Source organism: Barbus barbus (assembly GCF_936440315.1).
Source record: "Barbus barbus genome assembly, chromosome: 39".
Lineage (NCBI taxonomy): Eukaryota > Metazoa > Chordata > Actinopteri > Cypriniformes > Cyprinidae > Barbus > Barbus barbus.
In genome coordinates this window covers 11,021,989-11,039,892 of record NC_136717.1, presented here as the reverse complement: position 1 = coordinate 11,039,892, position 17,904 = coordinate 11,021,989, and the positions used below count along the sequence as shown (strand labels likewise).

The 17,904-nt window shown below is 38.3% G+C and overlaps 1 protein-coding gene across 1 annotated transcript in view; it reads right to left on the bottom strand.

Moving 5' to 3' along the window:
• LOC306858282 (thyrotropin-releasing hormone-degrading ectoenzyme-like) overlaps positions 1-17,904 on the bottom strand; it is a gene marked incomplete at both ends in the record, with an annotated part of 118,434 nt that overhangs the window by 50,641 nt on the left and 49,889 nt on the right. The window contains 3 exons of the mRNA XM_079398728.1: positions 1,408-1,545; positions 5,265-5,378; positions 12,552-12,706. Of these exons, the coding sequence (XP_079254854.1) occupies positions 1,408-1,545; positions 5,265-5,378; positions 12,552-12,706 (407 nt within the window). The remainder of the gene's footprint in view (positions 1-1,407; positions 1,546-5,264; positions 5,379-12,551; positions 12,707-17,904) is intronic.

Genomic DNA, 17,904 nt, shown 5'->3' with positions numbered 1-17,904 from the left:
CAGTATTTTAAAAATTAATATTTTGAATTCGTTTTCAGAAGTTTACATTTTAATATTAAAGTTATATTTCTATTTGTTTTTAGATTTTATTTTTCAGTTTAGCTTTCATTTTTAATTTCATTTTTAGTATAATTTCATTTTTTTATATTTTTTAAATTTAAAATCATCATTTAAAATATATTTTATTGTATTTTCATTTTATATTTTATTTTTAATACTTTTAGTTAGCAATAACAACTCTGAATTAAATTCAATTAAATTAAAATGACATTTTAACATGCTTGTACATTGCAGAACTTGATTCATATTTTATACAATTTTAAGAAAATAAGTATTCAAGGTTTGTCTAAACAAGAACTCCATAACGCTCGTCCTGCTGATTTCTGCAGTTTCATAAATTTGTATCTTTCTGACTTTGAGTGACTTTGACATGCTCATTTGACAGCATCTATTTCCTATCTCTCCACATCCCATCCTCTACAGCCTGTGTGATGAGTGTCACTTCCTGTTAGCGCTGAGGGCTCATGGGATGTGTTGTGGGAAATCAGAGTCCTTAGAGTGTGAGGAGGAAGTGATGAGGGACGGCTGGGTGTCAGGATCACTGCAGTTTGACTGACAGAGTTCATAACACCACAGAGCCTGTAGGGAAACAGGGGGAGGGGTTTGAGGAACAGCAAGAACCAATCAGAATCCGGCTTTGCATTGGCTGACAGTTGGAGGGAGAGTTGGAGCAGAAACTCAGATTTTCAGTGGATGGAAGATTTTATCTGCGTTTGAACTCTGATAGAGGACAATGATTTTTCTTTACTGCTCTTTGTGCCTTTAATGGCTTTCAGATGTTCAGGATGAGAGGATATATTTGGGCACTGGAGTTATTTAAAGTATGTTCCAATAAGAAAGAGGTAATTAGACGTCGTCTGGTCTGAGATGAAATGTTTATAGTGAAGCTGAAGTCCCCAGGGGACACAAAACCTTACAATCTCTCAGCGTAACAGTTTCTGTCCTCGACTTACTAAAAAACAAGTTTTTAATTAAACTGTGTTTCTTGTGTGTGTGAAAAGACTTATAACAACGCGACTCCATTTACAAATCTCAAAGATATACTGAGAAGTCTTTAGCTGGGAGAAAAATAACGAGCAAAGAGAGGTGTTTACTGGACTTTTTACTGGATTATGTTTAACGGTGAAGTCCTGACATAAATAACTGACTGATTTACACTGACGATACTGCTATTTTACAAAGTCATTGTTTCTCTTCTGCTGAAATGAATGTGGAATTGCACTGAACTTTATTTCTGTTCAGTTTTGAGTATAAACCAGTTCATTCAGCTCAGCTCGATATTAAAGGTTTATAATCATTTCCATCATGCAGCTGAAGCCTGTAGGAGCTGATGAGAGATTCTCTTGCCTTCTTATACGCGATCCAGTCAAACACTCTGTCGATGTCTGTGGCTTCAAACACTTCCTGAGAGATCGGATGAGAACTGGCCAAACCGTCCAGTAACATCACCTCATGAAGAACATCAGTCAGAAACCTCTGCTTCTCCTGTGGATGACAGACAGACAGAGACTTTATTCTGTTTTACAGTATCAAACATAAAAGTGGCACATTAAATCTTCTGTAAAAATCAGGTTAAGCTGCTCTATAAATGAAATTAGAAAGTGGTTATGGGAAAATCCAGCTCATAGTTCTCACGACTGAAGCCTTTATTCCTGCAGCAGCTTCCCGCAATCCACTGATATGATAAACATTCACTGCCAACACACGAGAGCTGACACGACTCACTCACGAGAGAAACACTGCTGCTAACACTCTGTATGTGTGTGTGTGTGTGTGTTTAATTTGTGCGGAGGGTCTCAATGTCTCTCTGCTCTGATCAAATGTCTCCCTGTAGGATTCACTATAAAGACAGGTAGAAGTTTTGGGTCAGATGAAAAAGACCCTCATCATTCCCTGTGTCTGTGGATCAGCAGAGAGTCACAATCTCAAATAAAGTCGTTCTGGAGAACATGAGGAGGATATTACTCTGATACCCTATTTTTAGGAAGTCTGAACTGATTTTTAACTCTTTAATATAATATAACGAGAAAATAAACCACAATGAGGCAATTAAATAATAAAAAAAATACAATGATACAATGATTTTTTTTTTATAACCTTTGCATATAATGTAAATATACAAACACAATATATTATACAGAATAACATAATGTTCATTAAATGTTAAAATATACTACTAAACTCTTGCTCCAGTATTGTTGAGCTTCTTCTGCATCCTAAAATAAGCCATAAATGTTATACCACAAACTATACATTTCAGAAAATTGTGCTCCTCTGCAGTGATACTGTTTTCCTGCTGCTCAATTGAAAGTGGTGGTTTGGCAGTTACCGTACATGAAAATGGACGAAATATCAATCACATCAATTATATATGAAAGCATTAGAACATCTTCATAATGGGCTCTCTGGCGAAATCTCTGCACTGACTTATGTAATTCAAAACGACACAAAATTAATATATATTTTTTTTTTCATCTACGTATTCATTAGAAGTGTATGACTAAGAGAAAGCCAGCACACTATCAGCTGCTATAAACACATCTGGCTTTGATACTCTGAATGTTTTATTACACCTTTATTCTCCATCATTATGAATAATTCTTGCCAATTAAAGCTTTTGGCAGCTTGATTAAGAATCCCGTTGAAGACATTAATCCAAGAGAGCAGGATATTTTAACCAAGGGATTTGAGCTCAAACAAACAACATATGAAAGTGAATCAAGAAACAAATGTTTGTGAAATCATTGATAGTTTTATGTCAATATAATACGGCATCTTCTATTAACCCCGCGAATGCTGGTTACTGGTAATGCGATCAAAGCTCAATCATAATCTCATATTCTGACAATCTGCTAAAAGTAGAGTAATGAAATGACATGAGACAAAAAACAGACTCACATTAAAGTGAAAAGTCAACAAATCAAAACAGAGAATATTTAGCTGAGTCACAAACTAAGATTAATATTGTTCGGTGCCTTTTTGCCATATTTGTAAATAACGCTGTCTATCAGAAGGAATTTAAATAAATTATTTCATTCTTAACATCTAAATTACCAAAGGCAGCAGCTAATGAAGGATCAAATTTCCTACAACAAAATCATCACAAAACATTTACCTTTAGATATTTGGGTCACCTTCAAAAAAAAAAAAACCTGAAATATGCTTTGCTTAATGAACTGCAGCAATAATTTATCCTTCATATTTAACTTCAGAGAGAAGATCTTGGAGAAAGTAGAGACTTCTAGAGAAATCAGTGTCCTAATTTCTCAAGCTATTTATATCATCACTTAAGTGGACTTGTAGAAGAGAACACCATGTGACAGCTGTCCTATTAGTATTTTCTGATGGGCAGTTACTTTATTATTTAAACTAATATGAGCCTCAAAGATTAATGTACATACACTACCGTTCAAAATTTTGGGATCAGTAAGATTTTTAATGAAGAAGTCTCTTATGCTCTTATTATGTATATTCATGGAATCAATAGCAAATGAGTCCTTCATGTAAATTTACAACATTATGGTGAATATGAATACAGCAAGACAGACAGAGAGAGAAAGAGAACAGCTGGTGATTTTATGCGAGTCATGTAATGTGCTCTATAAAATGAGAAGAGCTTCCATCTGCCCCATGTATGCTCTCAACAAGGTGTTTACATCCAATGATACTTCATTTAGATCCTGCTTATTAGAGTCTCAACATCATCACCTGCTGTAGATGCACCTGAAGTTTCACACTGATCAACCGCTTTAAGGCCAGACACAGCAGTGATGCCTGGCATCCTGGTCAGCAGCTTTGGAGCATTGCCTTATGGGTAACCAAACCTCTCTGCAAGCATCTCTAGCATGATGGATGTGAGAAAGTGGAGGAAACCCAACAGTCCAGTAGTTATGTGCAGGGGAAGGAACCTATAGGCTGTTTTAATGACCTATTACAGGTCCGTGTCAAATCCATTTCTAACATTTCTCTGTGAACTTATGAGTTTTCAGTTCTGGTTTCAACTCCTTCCTCTTAAAACATGCAAATTTATCCATGTTTTGGTAGGGAAATGCTTGCAGTCATCCTATCAGCGTATTGAAGTGTTTCTATCAGATTTTGTCCTCTTGTTTAAGTGTGTCTGTGTGCTGGCCTTGAAATCAAGTGTGTTTTCAATGGCTGCTTTGGCGCAAACTCCAGTTCTCTGCAGTAAATTAGCAGTTTTAGTTAAGACGATTACAGAGGTGTGGCAATACTAATGAAGTTTGTCTTTTCTCACTGAATAAGTTTAGAAGATTCTATGACTAGGACTCAAACATGTTGTTCAGAATGCATCATCAGTTTATCTGTGACACTATTATTTCACAGCTCTCCTTTGATAACTGATTAAACATCTGGAGACAACAACTTATAAACTAAAGTTTCATTACAAAATAACAAAATATAATGGCATATGTATTGGTTGCTCTGACAATGAGGTAGGACTGAAATAAAGGAATTTGTTAACAGAGCTCAACACAAATAGATATGATTCTGTCTGCACATGAAGTCCAATTGACATCTACAAAAACGTCTTCTATAATCACCTGTTGAGAAGATCTCTTATGGAATACTTAAGCAGGAGCAAACAATATTAGATTGTTTAGAGTGATGATACTGGTCATGCTGACTGAGTGACACTGACCAGGCAGAAGCGACTGGAACACAGTGATACAATTATATTCTGACAGTTGACCCAACACTGAAAAAAAATCACTGAACAGAGCAGCTCAACCCACAGAAAGATGAAAAAAGAGAGTTTATACCTGTTCAGAAACAACTGAAATTGCATCCTGTTCTTTTATTTAACATTGAACAAGAAGTAAATGTCCATAAAATGTCAACATTCTTGGTTTTGTGAAACTGTTTTCAACATTTAACAGGTAATATTGAGCAGTCAGAGTATCTATAGCACGCAAATGAACTGTGAAAGGATTGTTGTTTTCTGCTAAGTTGAATCTTGGCACAAAAAAGAAAGATCTTGTGTGTGTGAAAATCATTGAAGAATTGATCTGGTTTTAAGGCATTCACACATTTGAATAGCATGAAAACCATCAAAACTCTCCGTATAGTGTGTGAGTATGTGTGAGAAATCTTTTGTGTCACATCACATCAGTTCAAAGTGATGAATGATTCATTGGATGAAGTGAACTGAATACTATAGGGCTTACTTCTGCACTACAACTCACCATGTTCCACTTTGGAAAGAGGTAATCAGTCCCGATGTACTCAAAATAATGAGCAAATCCCTCCTTCAGCCAAACGTCCTCCCACCAAACCGGTGTGACTAGATCCCCAAACCACTAGAAGAGAAAAAAATTAACAATCAATCATCCAAAGAGAATAAAACAGAATGACCATTACAAAGGAAGATTTCATGTTCACTGGCGAAGAATAACAACAAACTTTTGTTGTTTTGTACAACTATACTGAAACCAAACTTTATTTGGACAAAACATTCAATTTAGAGAAAATAAATATATTACAATTCACTCTCCTACTCATCCAATATCTGCAAAAGCATATTACATCTAGTGGCAAACACATTTTAGAAAAGTCCAATACAGCATAAAAAATACCTTGTGCTCTTTAGAAGTAGAAGTCCAAATAAACCTTTCTAATAAACATTTGCACTCTGGTTCAACGGAAAATTTGTTCACAAAAGGCTTTACAGAACATTGAACCCGGCGGAGCTTCTGAACTATGATTAATAGTGGCTTTAACAATCGATTAACTACAGTTACACAATTAAAGCACATTTTTCTGTTTCGCAGCATTCATACCTGGGCACTTCGCCAAGGACACCGCAAATGAACAGAACAGAGAAAAATAAGAATTCGATAATGAAACATCCCATCTGGAAGGTAGAAAGAATCCAAATGACCTCTGCCATTGTGTGCAGATGACAGTGTGCAAAACAGGGCTATTGAATGGAAAAGATGCAGCATTGCAGTTCTAAAGAGGCTGAATATTTTCCTGACTCTGAGGCCGTCAAGCAAATGTGCTACTGAACGCCGGATCTCATTGTTGCAGCACACAAACCTCTGTAGGAGTCAAGCCTCTTTCATCTGAACACGACATCATTACAGCAGCTCAAAGCACCTGACGGGACGCTCATCTGTGACTCATGGACTGATAGCATGGAGAGAGACAGCTGGCATTCTGCTCTCAGAGGAGCCTTCTGCTAGTCACACATCAAGTGGCTTCCCATACGTTTACTGACTTTTTCTGCCCTCTTCTGATTTATCAGATGTTCTGACGCTAATGACAGTGAACCAATATAGGGAGTCACATCATGTCATTTATTGTGTTTAAAAAGGCTGAGCTTTGCAGAGCAAATGGATTGGTATAGTGAAATCTTGAAGAACACAGATAGTTCAACAACACTAGAATGTCAATGAATGGTACAAGCTGTGAGACCCTCACTCAGTTATGTCTTCAACAGTGTCTCTGAGAAGAAAGCTAAACTGAGAGATTCTGCAGCCCACCTCCTTCATTAACATATACTCTGGAGGAAGTCGTGAAGTCAAGCAGGGAAGAGTTCATGCTGTACATCTATACTGCAGTATATACAGGATGTTTGAAAAAGGAGAAAACCATCAACGGCATCATTATAAAACAACCTTAAGTTGTATTATATATTATTGACATGAAGTCTTTAAGTCTTCTTTTTTGGCTTAGCAACATGCTAACATCAAACTCTAATGGAATGAACAATGAGAATCATATTTGTCATGTACTTTACATTAACTGAGTTAATGCCTATACCGCCCATTAAATCAGTCACTTATGAGGCACAATTTCAATGAAGATTCTTCCTTAGAAGGCAGCTGCCTTTACAGACAGAAGACATCAAGGCAGCTCACTAGGTTGTGACTGTCACAAATGGGACTGTTTATCCTGAATCTCAGTAAACCTGAATTAAATGAACTAGACTTGGAAACTGCTCAAAATCACAATAAGAAAATTTGAAACCCTCTATTTTTGAGTGACACAATTATTTGTCATTATTCAGCGTGAGAGTGTGAAATCCCCAATTTCATATGTGTTTACAGACGCTGTCTTTTATAAATGAGGAGAGAATATAACACCAGCCAACAGACGTGAGTCATTTAGTCAAGATTCAGTTCCACTGACAGACTCAGACATTTATGTAACTTATATTTAATGTCTAATGTTTTGAGATGTATGTGACGCATACGAACTGAAGCCTCACTTTCCTATCATATTCATACCCAGAGGGCAGAATGTCACCTCTCCAGTCGGTGGAAAATAAGAAAACTCAACATCAGCTGCATCAGCCTCTAATAGGCTTGTGTTATTGGCTGAATAACTGCATATGAAGGGCTGTGGCAGCATCATTTAATCTGAGAGGCTGAAATGAGATAAGAATTTAACCGTGATTGAGAGTCTGTGGCATATAAACCTCATCGCTGGCGGGGGCAAATCTACTAACAATCCGCTGCTACAGTATCTGACATTAAAATGAGCTAATATAGAGAGAGAGGTGGTCCTGAGCCCCAGAAAGCCAAAGGATAAACTTATACAATAAAAAACAGAGCCTGTCGTACACTAATCAATTCTCTGCAGGCAGTCGGAGCGAGCAACGAGACACAAATGTGATTTATCAGACGCCGGCACTTTGCCACCAGCTCGAGTTATTAGAGCACAGACAGACCTTTTAATATATGACAGAATAAGCGCTGGATGAGGACTGATCTAATGCATTCACAATGAATGTGTCAATCAATATGACAGCATGTGCAGCTGCGCCCACTCTGACTCTCTGAGCTCACCTTGAGTTAATCTACACTGGAAAACAATTAGCCGTGTGATAACTCTATATGACAATGATTTGCATAAGACTGAATAAGAGAAGCAGTTTAAATAGAAAAATGGCATCTTAATTAAAAACATAAAGATGCAGCAGAAGCTCTAGAGAGCTGCGGTGGAATTCAAAACGCGTGGCGGCTAATCTTTTTCTCTCTCTCTCTTTTTCACACACATATACACACACTTGTGTTTGATGTTTATTTGGACTGTTTCTATGTTTAACTGACATCCAAATACAACACACTCTCGCTATTTTATGTTTTGTTGCTATTTTTGTTTTGAATTTGTACATTGGCACATTTTCGTAAAATCTGCTAAGGTTTACAGATGTTGGGATACATGCGTGCATTTCTTTTTTTCTAAAAATTGTATGTTTACGAATGAATCACATCATACAAATTCATAAAAAAAACACCACTTAGTAAAATTAATACATTTTTCTCATAAGATCGGGTTGGTTCGCATACATGCATTTGCAGTGTGTTAGAACACAAGATTCATTGCAACACATTAAATGTGTATTGCGATCTTAAACACTTCAATGAGGTAGTAACTACTCAGTTGTTTAAGTTTATTCTATGGTATGTATATTTAAAGCACAAACACTAGATTTCAGCTTTACAGTGTACTGTACTGTACACATCATACGTAAATGTGAATTCAGTGTGGGCATTAATGTAATGCAGGATAGTATTGGACATATTTCAGTTTTCTGCATGTAAACAGCATCACTAGTCAATATTATAGTTCCAGCCCCCGCAGCTGCTTCTTTTCAATTATTCCTGATCATAAAACAAGGGTTTATATGCAGAGAACAGTCTGATCTGGGATACCCTCATGAATTTCAGCTCTAAAAATATCAAATATGCACATTATTGCTGTTTCTGAAATAATATCATGATTTCATGCTCCCCGTGAGAGTGTTTTACTGTATAAGGTTCAGAGTGAGTTCAGACGGAGCTGTATTATCTGTGCAGAAATGAGAGATGAGGGGATTGTCTTCCTTTATTTCCTTCTCCCTAAAAATATAACAAAAAAGAGAAAACAAACAAGAAAAGAAAAGAAGAAATAACTGCAGACATCCTGTTTCGTCCCACTCATCTTTTATCAAAGCAACAGCATCTAGAACACAATGCAGAGCTGCGATTCAGCAGCACATGAGGAAGACTATTCAGGAGATGAATCCAGAACAATAGGCCTACTGGAGAGCGCAGAACATCTCCAACACGCTCATAAATAATCCACCATAACAAAAGACACTACAATCCAAGGTTCTCAGCAACATAAGAGCTCCAAACAAAAGCCGGTGGAAAATGAGCATATGCAATGAATAATTCCACCATTTCCTTTACAATTCATGATGATGATGCATTTGTGGGCTTAAAGTCCTTTACTGAACATCATTTCATTGCCAAAAGAAAAAGCTGCTTGTTTGATCTGCGTCTAATAGTGTGCAATGATGCAAAAATACAAAAAAAATAGGTTAATTCAACACAAGAAAGACAAGCGAAACACTCCAGAGAGAGAGCAAAACAGTGAGAAAGTAAGAGGGATAAAGGAATTAAAGCTTTACTTTCACAATCCCAAATGGATGTGATGTGTGAAGCTCTTTTTTTATATGAGCTGTGCATCAAATTCTCAAGATGTCCAATTACATCTGCTGCTGTTCTGCCCTTTAATTTAACACCTGACCGTCTTCACACTCTCAGACTTCTGGAGATCTTCTCTTTCTGCTTCTTTCCCTATGTCTTCTGGAATTAGAATATGAAAACAGATTCAAAAGGTGATACATTTGATATAATACACTTAAAGTTTCTTTGAGGACGCCAGTAAACAGCAAGTCAAGGAAGAACGTTTAATGGGTTTGATTAGCATAATCATTAGGATTCTTAAACATTAGGGCATAATTGAATAATTATTTCAGTAATCGATTAATCAGCATATTTTTTATTTATTTTATTCTAAACTGGAATAAAATGTGGGACAGACACAGTCAATAGGCCTACCTATTAAATTACATAATCCCTTTATAGTTAGTACCTTAATAAAAATATCATTGCTTGTGTAACATGTAGAATTTTAAACCTAAATTCGACGAATTTATTTATATATTTGAATCTAGCGATCATTGACGCGCATGCGCGCGCTGACGCTCGTTAAGTCAGTGAAGTCTGGCGCAGTTTCAGTTGGAAATTCAAACATTTACGAACAAGGATATGAACGTTAAATGTAAGTTATGCGCTCATGTCTCGCACAATAAACAACACACAAGTGCCAGAGCACCTGACAGTGCATGCTGCTACGCTTACGACTGCGCTTTATGTAAAGCATTCTCATGTTTAGGGCGTTTGCATCGAACAGGAGCTAATTTTGAGTCCTCCGCTATTCTTCAGGTGCGTTTAGTTAATAGAAATGTGATATTGGCTACTACTGTTATATAAACGGAGCTGAGGTTGTCTTACTAGATCTATAATTAACCATTTAGATGTTTTCACAAAGTGACCCTACTACAGTATCAGTGAAATTCACAAGTGCTGTAAAGTTGTTAACATGATTGATTAGTTCAAAAATCAGGAGTGACATGGATAAACATTTAACTAGGCTGTCTTTCCCTATAAAAACTGATCCATTCTCCGTACCTCTTATCCTCTGTTGGATCGCGGGATATAGAATATACATATATATTGATACAATTGTTCAACATTCAAAATAATGCAGGGGTATAACAATATATTGTGACACAATGCAAATGTATAATGGATAGCAACAATATTGTGTACCAAAAATGAAAGCTTAGACAATTTAATTTAGTATCAGATATAGTAATATCACCCAAGAAGTCATTAATTATTAATTAAAAAAATGAAAACAAATCACATTATTTAGTGCAATATCTAAAACTTTTTTTTTTTTTTTTAATGATGTAACTGTGCAATAATTTGTCTAAAATAATTACGTATTTTTTAGCTAAGAAAAATGATGAATATTTATTTTCTGGTGTCACTCTTGTCCTGTCAATTGGGGAGAAGGATCAAGTGATAGGTGATATAATACTAAATTCAGCATTTTAATAAACAGTGGTTTAATAAACAGCGTGCTACACGGGTGAAGACACACTCTGGACAGCAAGGACTCTTCTAGGAGTGACTCAGATGACCAACGTTTGCATTTTAAAGAGCCACTAATATAATTCCTGACGGTAGCCTTTTATTCTTAACTTCACGAGTTAAAATGTTGCTCGGCCATATATAAAAAGCTACATAATTTTAGTTGAATTTTTCCAAACAGGCTATTGTCAGACTAAAATCTGCTGGTATATTGGTTAAAATATGAAATATCTCCTTACAGGCCACTTTTAGTTTTAAATGTTATACAAGCCATGTATATTACTATACTATATATATACTATATATTAGATTAGCCTACTCCTCTCAGTAGGTTGTCTATGTGTAGTTTTATACTTGTTTAAACTTTTACTGCAGAGGTAGCCTACAACATTTCTCTCCACTGTAGGCTATGTTTCAACATATATAGCAGAAAGACAATAAATCTTACTTGACCTAACGTAAAAATAAAATTCAAAATGCTTTCATTTTTGGTACACAATATTGTCGCTATCCACTATACATTTGCATTTTAGTATTACAATATATTGTGTCACGGTATATTATTATACCCCTGCATTGCTTTGAATGTTGAACAATTGTATCAATATATATGTATATTCTATATCCCGCGATCCAACAGAGGATAAGAGGTACGGAGAATGGATCAGTTTTTATAGGAAAAGACAGCCTAGTTAAATGTTTATCCATGTCACTCCTGATTTTTGAACTAATCAATCATGTTAACAACTTTACAGCACTTGTTGTGATTTTCACTGACACTGTAGTAGGGTTACTTTGTGAACACATCTAAATGGTTAATTATAGATCTAGTAAGACAGAAACTCACCTGTTGCCCACTCATATTGGTCTGAAAAGGTAAAGAGGTGTTTCAGGTCTCGGGAGACTAGCGTAAATTGACCAACAGCGCCAACTGCTGTTTTGGAAAAGAAAGTTGCTCAATTGCACATGTGAGAAAATCTGCCCGCACTCGTGTGGGAAAATCAGCCTGTCGCATTTGTGAGAAAATCAAGCCAAGTTTCCCCATAAAAAGGCAAATGAGTCTCACAGTTTTAACACACAATACATATATTTGTCCATACCTCTGCATTTTCTCTCAAAGAGTTTTGTATTTGCAAATCACTTTGCGTTTGTTTGAAAATCGAGTTTTTCTTTGCAAAGCAGATTGTGTTTATTTGCAAAACACTGGATTTTTTTTGATAAATATTGGCACAAAAATCGCTCCATACCTTTCTTAAAAGTCTTCAAAGTCACACAAACACAAAAAGTGTAAGCAAGCAGTTTACACCACTAAACCTCTTGGAGGCCTGATTCATGTTGTACTTCAAATGGAGGCGCAGAAAAGTGACTGATCCATTTATATGATTGGATTAAATGTATTATTTACACATTTAATGTTGCTTCTACACCTACATACACGGTGTATACCAGCAAGATGAAGTTTTGCTGTGACTGTTAATTGATCTGAAACTACACCGCAGCGAATATGCTCGTGTTACTCCAGTAAATGTGTTTTACCTGATGGCAGATCTCGTGAACCACCACCATGGTGAGCTCCATCTGATAGGAGAAGGAGGAGATGTCAGGATCCAACAAGATCTTCTGCTCCACAAACACACTCAGGCCCCAGTTCTCCATGGCTGCATACGGATGCTTCGGCACTGCCAGCAGATCTGCACACAGTGAGGAATATCCAAGCTCAATCACGGGAAACCAGGATTGTGATACAAGGCAACAGCAAGTAAGTGTAAACAAATACAATAAACAGCAGCTCCATCAAACCAAGTATTGTGATTGCACTGTATATGAATAATCTTGCTCATTTATAAATGATGTTCTAAAACAGACAAATGTTCTTCTGTACTGTGCATCATAGAACAAGAGCTCTAATTGAGATATCATCTGATGTGGATTAGCCTTTAACCAAATGCATTTATCATCTAATTACTATAATCAAAGATCATTTGAATTTTAAACCCAAAACCAGACACAGCAAAGCAACAAGACACGCAGCTCTATAATCATAGTTCCTTCCAAACATATTTAAAATAGCTCCTTTACTCAAGTCAGTGTATCAGTGACTCAGCAGACACCGAATCAGCTGTTTAAACGCCTCCACCTCCATCAACCCATCTCAAAAACCATTCATATGCCAATGAGAACAGACGCAGTTAAACCTCTGGCGCTGTTTAATCCACATCTTATAATCAGCCACAGAGGAAGAGGAACTGTTGAAAGCTGTAACATGATTATCTGCTGGGTTGGAGAGTGTGTGTTTGTCTTATTTGCATGTTTCATGAATTGGGCTGGAAGCAGCTGCAGCTGCAGAGTTTTGGAAGGAAGCTGCAATAGTCACTCTTTAAAAGTGAGCTGCAGTCAGACGTTTCGGTGATAATGACGAGTCTCCATTAGGATTGTACGTTCACACATGAGTAATGCTTTTCCTTTGCAGAGATGATGGTGGAGTGACGAACTCATTCAAGAGGAAAAGAACAATGAAAACCGCAACGCAAAGGTGAATGACTGAAAGAGCTGCTCTGTTAAATGACTTCAGTAAGTAAATCAGAATCAGACAGCGCAAGTTTAATTGACCATTGTTAATGTTCTTTATGGACGAGAGACTTGATGCTCTTTTAATTGGGCTTTTATACAGACTCATACTGCAATTACACGACCGATGCTCTTGAAGAGAGTGACAAAAGCACCAATGTAATCAGAGATGTACTTAAACTCAAACACCTTCCGTCAGAACTTCCAAGATCCAAATCCAGAACAATACCAGAATACCCTTGTCTACACACCTCAAGGCCCAGATCCAGACATATTAGTAAGTAAAGATTATCATCCTTCAGTATATATCAAAGTATAATTGTGTCACTGTACTGCAGCAGTACTTTTTGTTTGAGATAAATATACAAACATGTATTATTTACTACAACCGTAACCTGCAAGATTCAAGATTTTTATTTGTCACATACACAATTATACAGAGTATAACCAGCAGTGAAATGTAGGTCAGGTCCGCTCCAAGGACAGTGCAATTAAAAAGTATACAAATATTAAGAAAAAGAAAAGTAGAAAAAATAAAAGCTCAGCTAAGCACACAACTCTCTGTAGTGCTTTGCAGTCCTGATTGGAGCTGTTTCCATACCACACTGAGATGCACTGAGTCAATACACTTTCTATGGTCCCTGAATAGAAAGTTTTCAGGATTGCTGGCGAGACCCTGAATTTCCTCAGCTGTCGCAGATGGTACAGTCTTTGCCTGGCTTTCTTAACCTGTGTTTGGATGTGTGTAGTCCAAGTCAGGTTCTCTGAGATGTTTACACCGAGGTACTTGAAGTTACTCACCCTCTCCACAGGGGTCCCACTGATCATAAGAGGAGTGTAGGGCTGCTGCTGTCTCTTCCTAAAGTCCATGATCAGCTCTTTAGTTTTGCTCACATTCAGAGAGAGACAGTTGTCCTAGCACCATGATGTGAGTCTCTCTACCTCATCCAAGTATGCGGTCTCATCGTTGTTGGAGATGAGGCCGGTGAGGAAGTCTTGAATCCAGTCACAGAGTGAGGAGTTCAGGCCGAGGTCTGTGAGTTTAGAAGCCAGCTTGATGGGGACTATAGTGTTGAAAGCTGAGCTATAGTTAATGAATAGCAGCCTTACATAATTCCCGTTGTTGCTGTCAAAGTGTGTGAGGGAAGAGTGGAGGATGTGAGAAATGGCATCGTCAGTGGATCTATTTGGGCGATAGGCAAACTGAAGAGGGTCCAAAGTATCAGGTATGGAGGAGCAAATGTGGCTCTTAACAAGTCTCTCAAAAACCTTCATGACTATAGATGTGAGGGCAACTGGGCGATAGTCATTCAGGCAAGAGGGTTTATTGTTCTTTGGCACAGGGATAATGACAGATTTTTTGAATGAGTTGGGAACCTCGGAGGTAGCAAGGGACTCATTAAAGATAGACGTGAACAAATCAGCGAGCTGATCGGCGCAGGACCTCAGAACATGGCTCGTTATCCCATCAGGTCCGACTGCTTTCCTTACGTTCACTTTCTTTAGCGCCCTCCGAACCTCATCCTCCGACACGGTGATTACAGGATCATCGCTGCTCTGCCTGCTGCTTCCTGACGCACTGGTCGGCAGAGACGCGCCGCCGCCGTTGCAATCGAAGCGGCCGAAGAAGATGTTTAACTCGTCGGCCAGCAACGGATCTGCTCTCACCTCAGCAGAGGATTTGTTTCCAAAGGCACAGATGGTCCTCAGTCCCTGCCACATGTGTCGAGAGTCATTGAGCTGGAAATGAGACTCAATTCTCTCTTTGTATCGGTGTTTGGCGGTTCTTACTGCGCGTCGGAGAGCATAGCACGATGCTTTGTACTCGCTCATATTCCCGGTCAGAAGAGCCTCATTGTAAGATGCAGTGTGTGTGTTAACCGCAGCACGGATTGTTCTGTCCACCCACGGTTTCTGATTGAAGAATATCCTTACAGTTATTGTTTCTGTAGCTTGCTCGGTTAGCGTGTTTACAAAGCTCAATGCTACATCCGTGAACTCGCTGACGTCAGAAGAACTCGCCTGCAACATGTCCCAGTCGACGTCATCAAGAGCATTGCATAAAAACTGCAGCATTGCCTCTGAGTGGGAGGACCAGCGCGTCACTACTCTCTGCACCGGAGGATCCTGAATGAGCCTTTGTTTGTATTCCGGTGTTAGGAAAATGGCGGTCCGATTTGCCAAAAGCCGGTAGTGAGCGGGCTTTGTAGGCATTCTTGAACTGAGTGTAGCAATGATCCAGTGTGTTTGGTCCTCTAGTTGGACAGGATACATGTTGATAAAAGTTCGGCATGACCTGCTTGAGATTGGCTTTGTTAAAGTCTCCCGCGATGATAAAGGCAGCGTCAGGATGTTTGTTAATGTAGCCGCTGAGCACATCGTGAAGCTTAGATAAAGCCAAGCCGGTGTCTGTGGTGGAATGTACACAGCAGTGACAATGATCGATGAAAACTTCCGGGGCAGATAAAATGGGCGGCAAGTAATGGAAAGATGTTCCAGATGAGGCGAGCAGGAATGCGACAGAATGTAGATATCCATTTCTTGTTAATCATGAAACACACTCCTCCACCCCTGGATTTACCGGCCTCTGCTGTTCTGTCCATCCGAAAAACAGAGAAGTTATCACTCGGCATTACAGCAGTGTCCGGGATCAAGGACGAAAGCCACGTTTCTGACAAACAAAGGATGTTACAGTCCCTTATGTCCCGTTGGAAACTAATCCTGGCTCTAAGATCGTCCATCTTATTCTCCAAGGATTGGACATTTGCGAGTAGAATGTGGACTGTGAGCCCTTTTCAGGAGTCTATCTCGAATCCCAGCACGTTTCCCGCGGTGTTTCTTAATAAATCAGTTGAGTGAATAATTCAGTGACCCATCCAGTAAGACACTTAATTTATTCCTCGCTCAAGACAGTTGCCGCCACCTGCTGGGGTAACAATGTTGCCTGCAGGAAGATGTATATTTAGTTATAGGCTATATGTTGTTGATCTATAAAGCTCTACTGTGTTTTGGATGAGTGCTGTACATTGCAGAAATCATGATGATGCAAAGTTTGAGAAATTCTCTCATTGGTCCATCTCTTTCTGTCATTCATTGTCTCACATCTGATTTTAAAAGAGTCTGGAGGAATCCGTAAGGGGAAGATGAAGGGACAAAACAGAGGGAGTGTGTAGAGCGGGGCACAGTGAATGGCAGGAGATGCAGTAACAAGAGCTTCTGGAAAAACAGCAAGATCAAAATAAACAAACAGCTTGTGTTTTCAGAGAGCAGAACCTCCACTAGCTCCACTAAAGCAATTATTCATCACATTTCTCACACCTCAGCTTGTTTCACACAAACGCACACACAGCCTGAGGTCTAGTTCTGAGCATTCAGGGCTGTCTGGAGGTCTGCTTTACCTACGCTGCTCTTTGAGGCTGTTTTAGGGCGAGCGGTCCTGGGGCGACAAAGGAAGTATGGCAGAAGGCGGCAGGAGGAAGTAAACGTGAAGCTTTTCTCACAGCAGGGTTTCAGTCTGTCAGCGCACACCTGCTCGTGTTCAGCACAGACACACTTAATGTTCACTTCATAAACATCAGCTAGACACTTGTCTCTTTATAGAGCAGCAGAATAGAAAATAATATCTCTATTTTAGCTATCTATCTGTCTGTCTGTCTGTTCATCTGTCTGTGTGTCCTCAGTAATTTCCTATCACAGTGATTTTTAGCAAGTTGGAACATGGTTAATATGTGTTGTGGATGGTTGTTAGGTTGTTGTTTACTGGTGCAACTCAAAAGAGCCCACTATCACATATCTTTATTCTGGTCTCTAAATATTGAGGTATTATTTATGTACAAATGCTTTAAAATGAGATGCATATTTCAATTTAACACTTAGGGTTTGTTCAGATCAATAAATCCAATGCTTTTATTTCTTCTCAGTTGAAGTATAGAAATTAAAACCATATTTGACATAATCTATGTTCACACAACACCTTGTTAATAAATATCACCTTGAATCTAGAGCGCGCAGGCGAAGACATTTCCAGTTATTATATATTGTAGTTATTGGACACACATCGCCTGATGTTGTTATGATTCACTATGATTACACAGTATTTGTCTCAGAGGAAACAGAGCTCTGATAGGAAGAAACGCTGAACCCCAAACCACCGAAAAGACTTAATGAAGTTTCTTCATTAGATTACTACACTTAATGACCATCAAGGCATCTGTGTTTGAAGTAATTGTCCATGAACATGCGCAGCACTAGTTCTTTTGATGCTAGTTCTGTATGTGAGGGATTTTGAGGGTTAGTCATTAGCAACCTGCTTATTCACCCT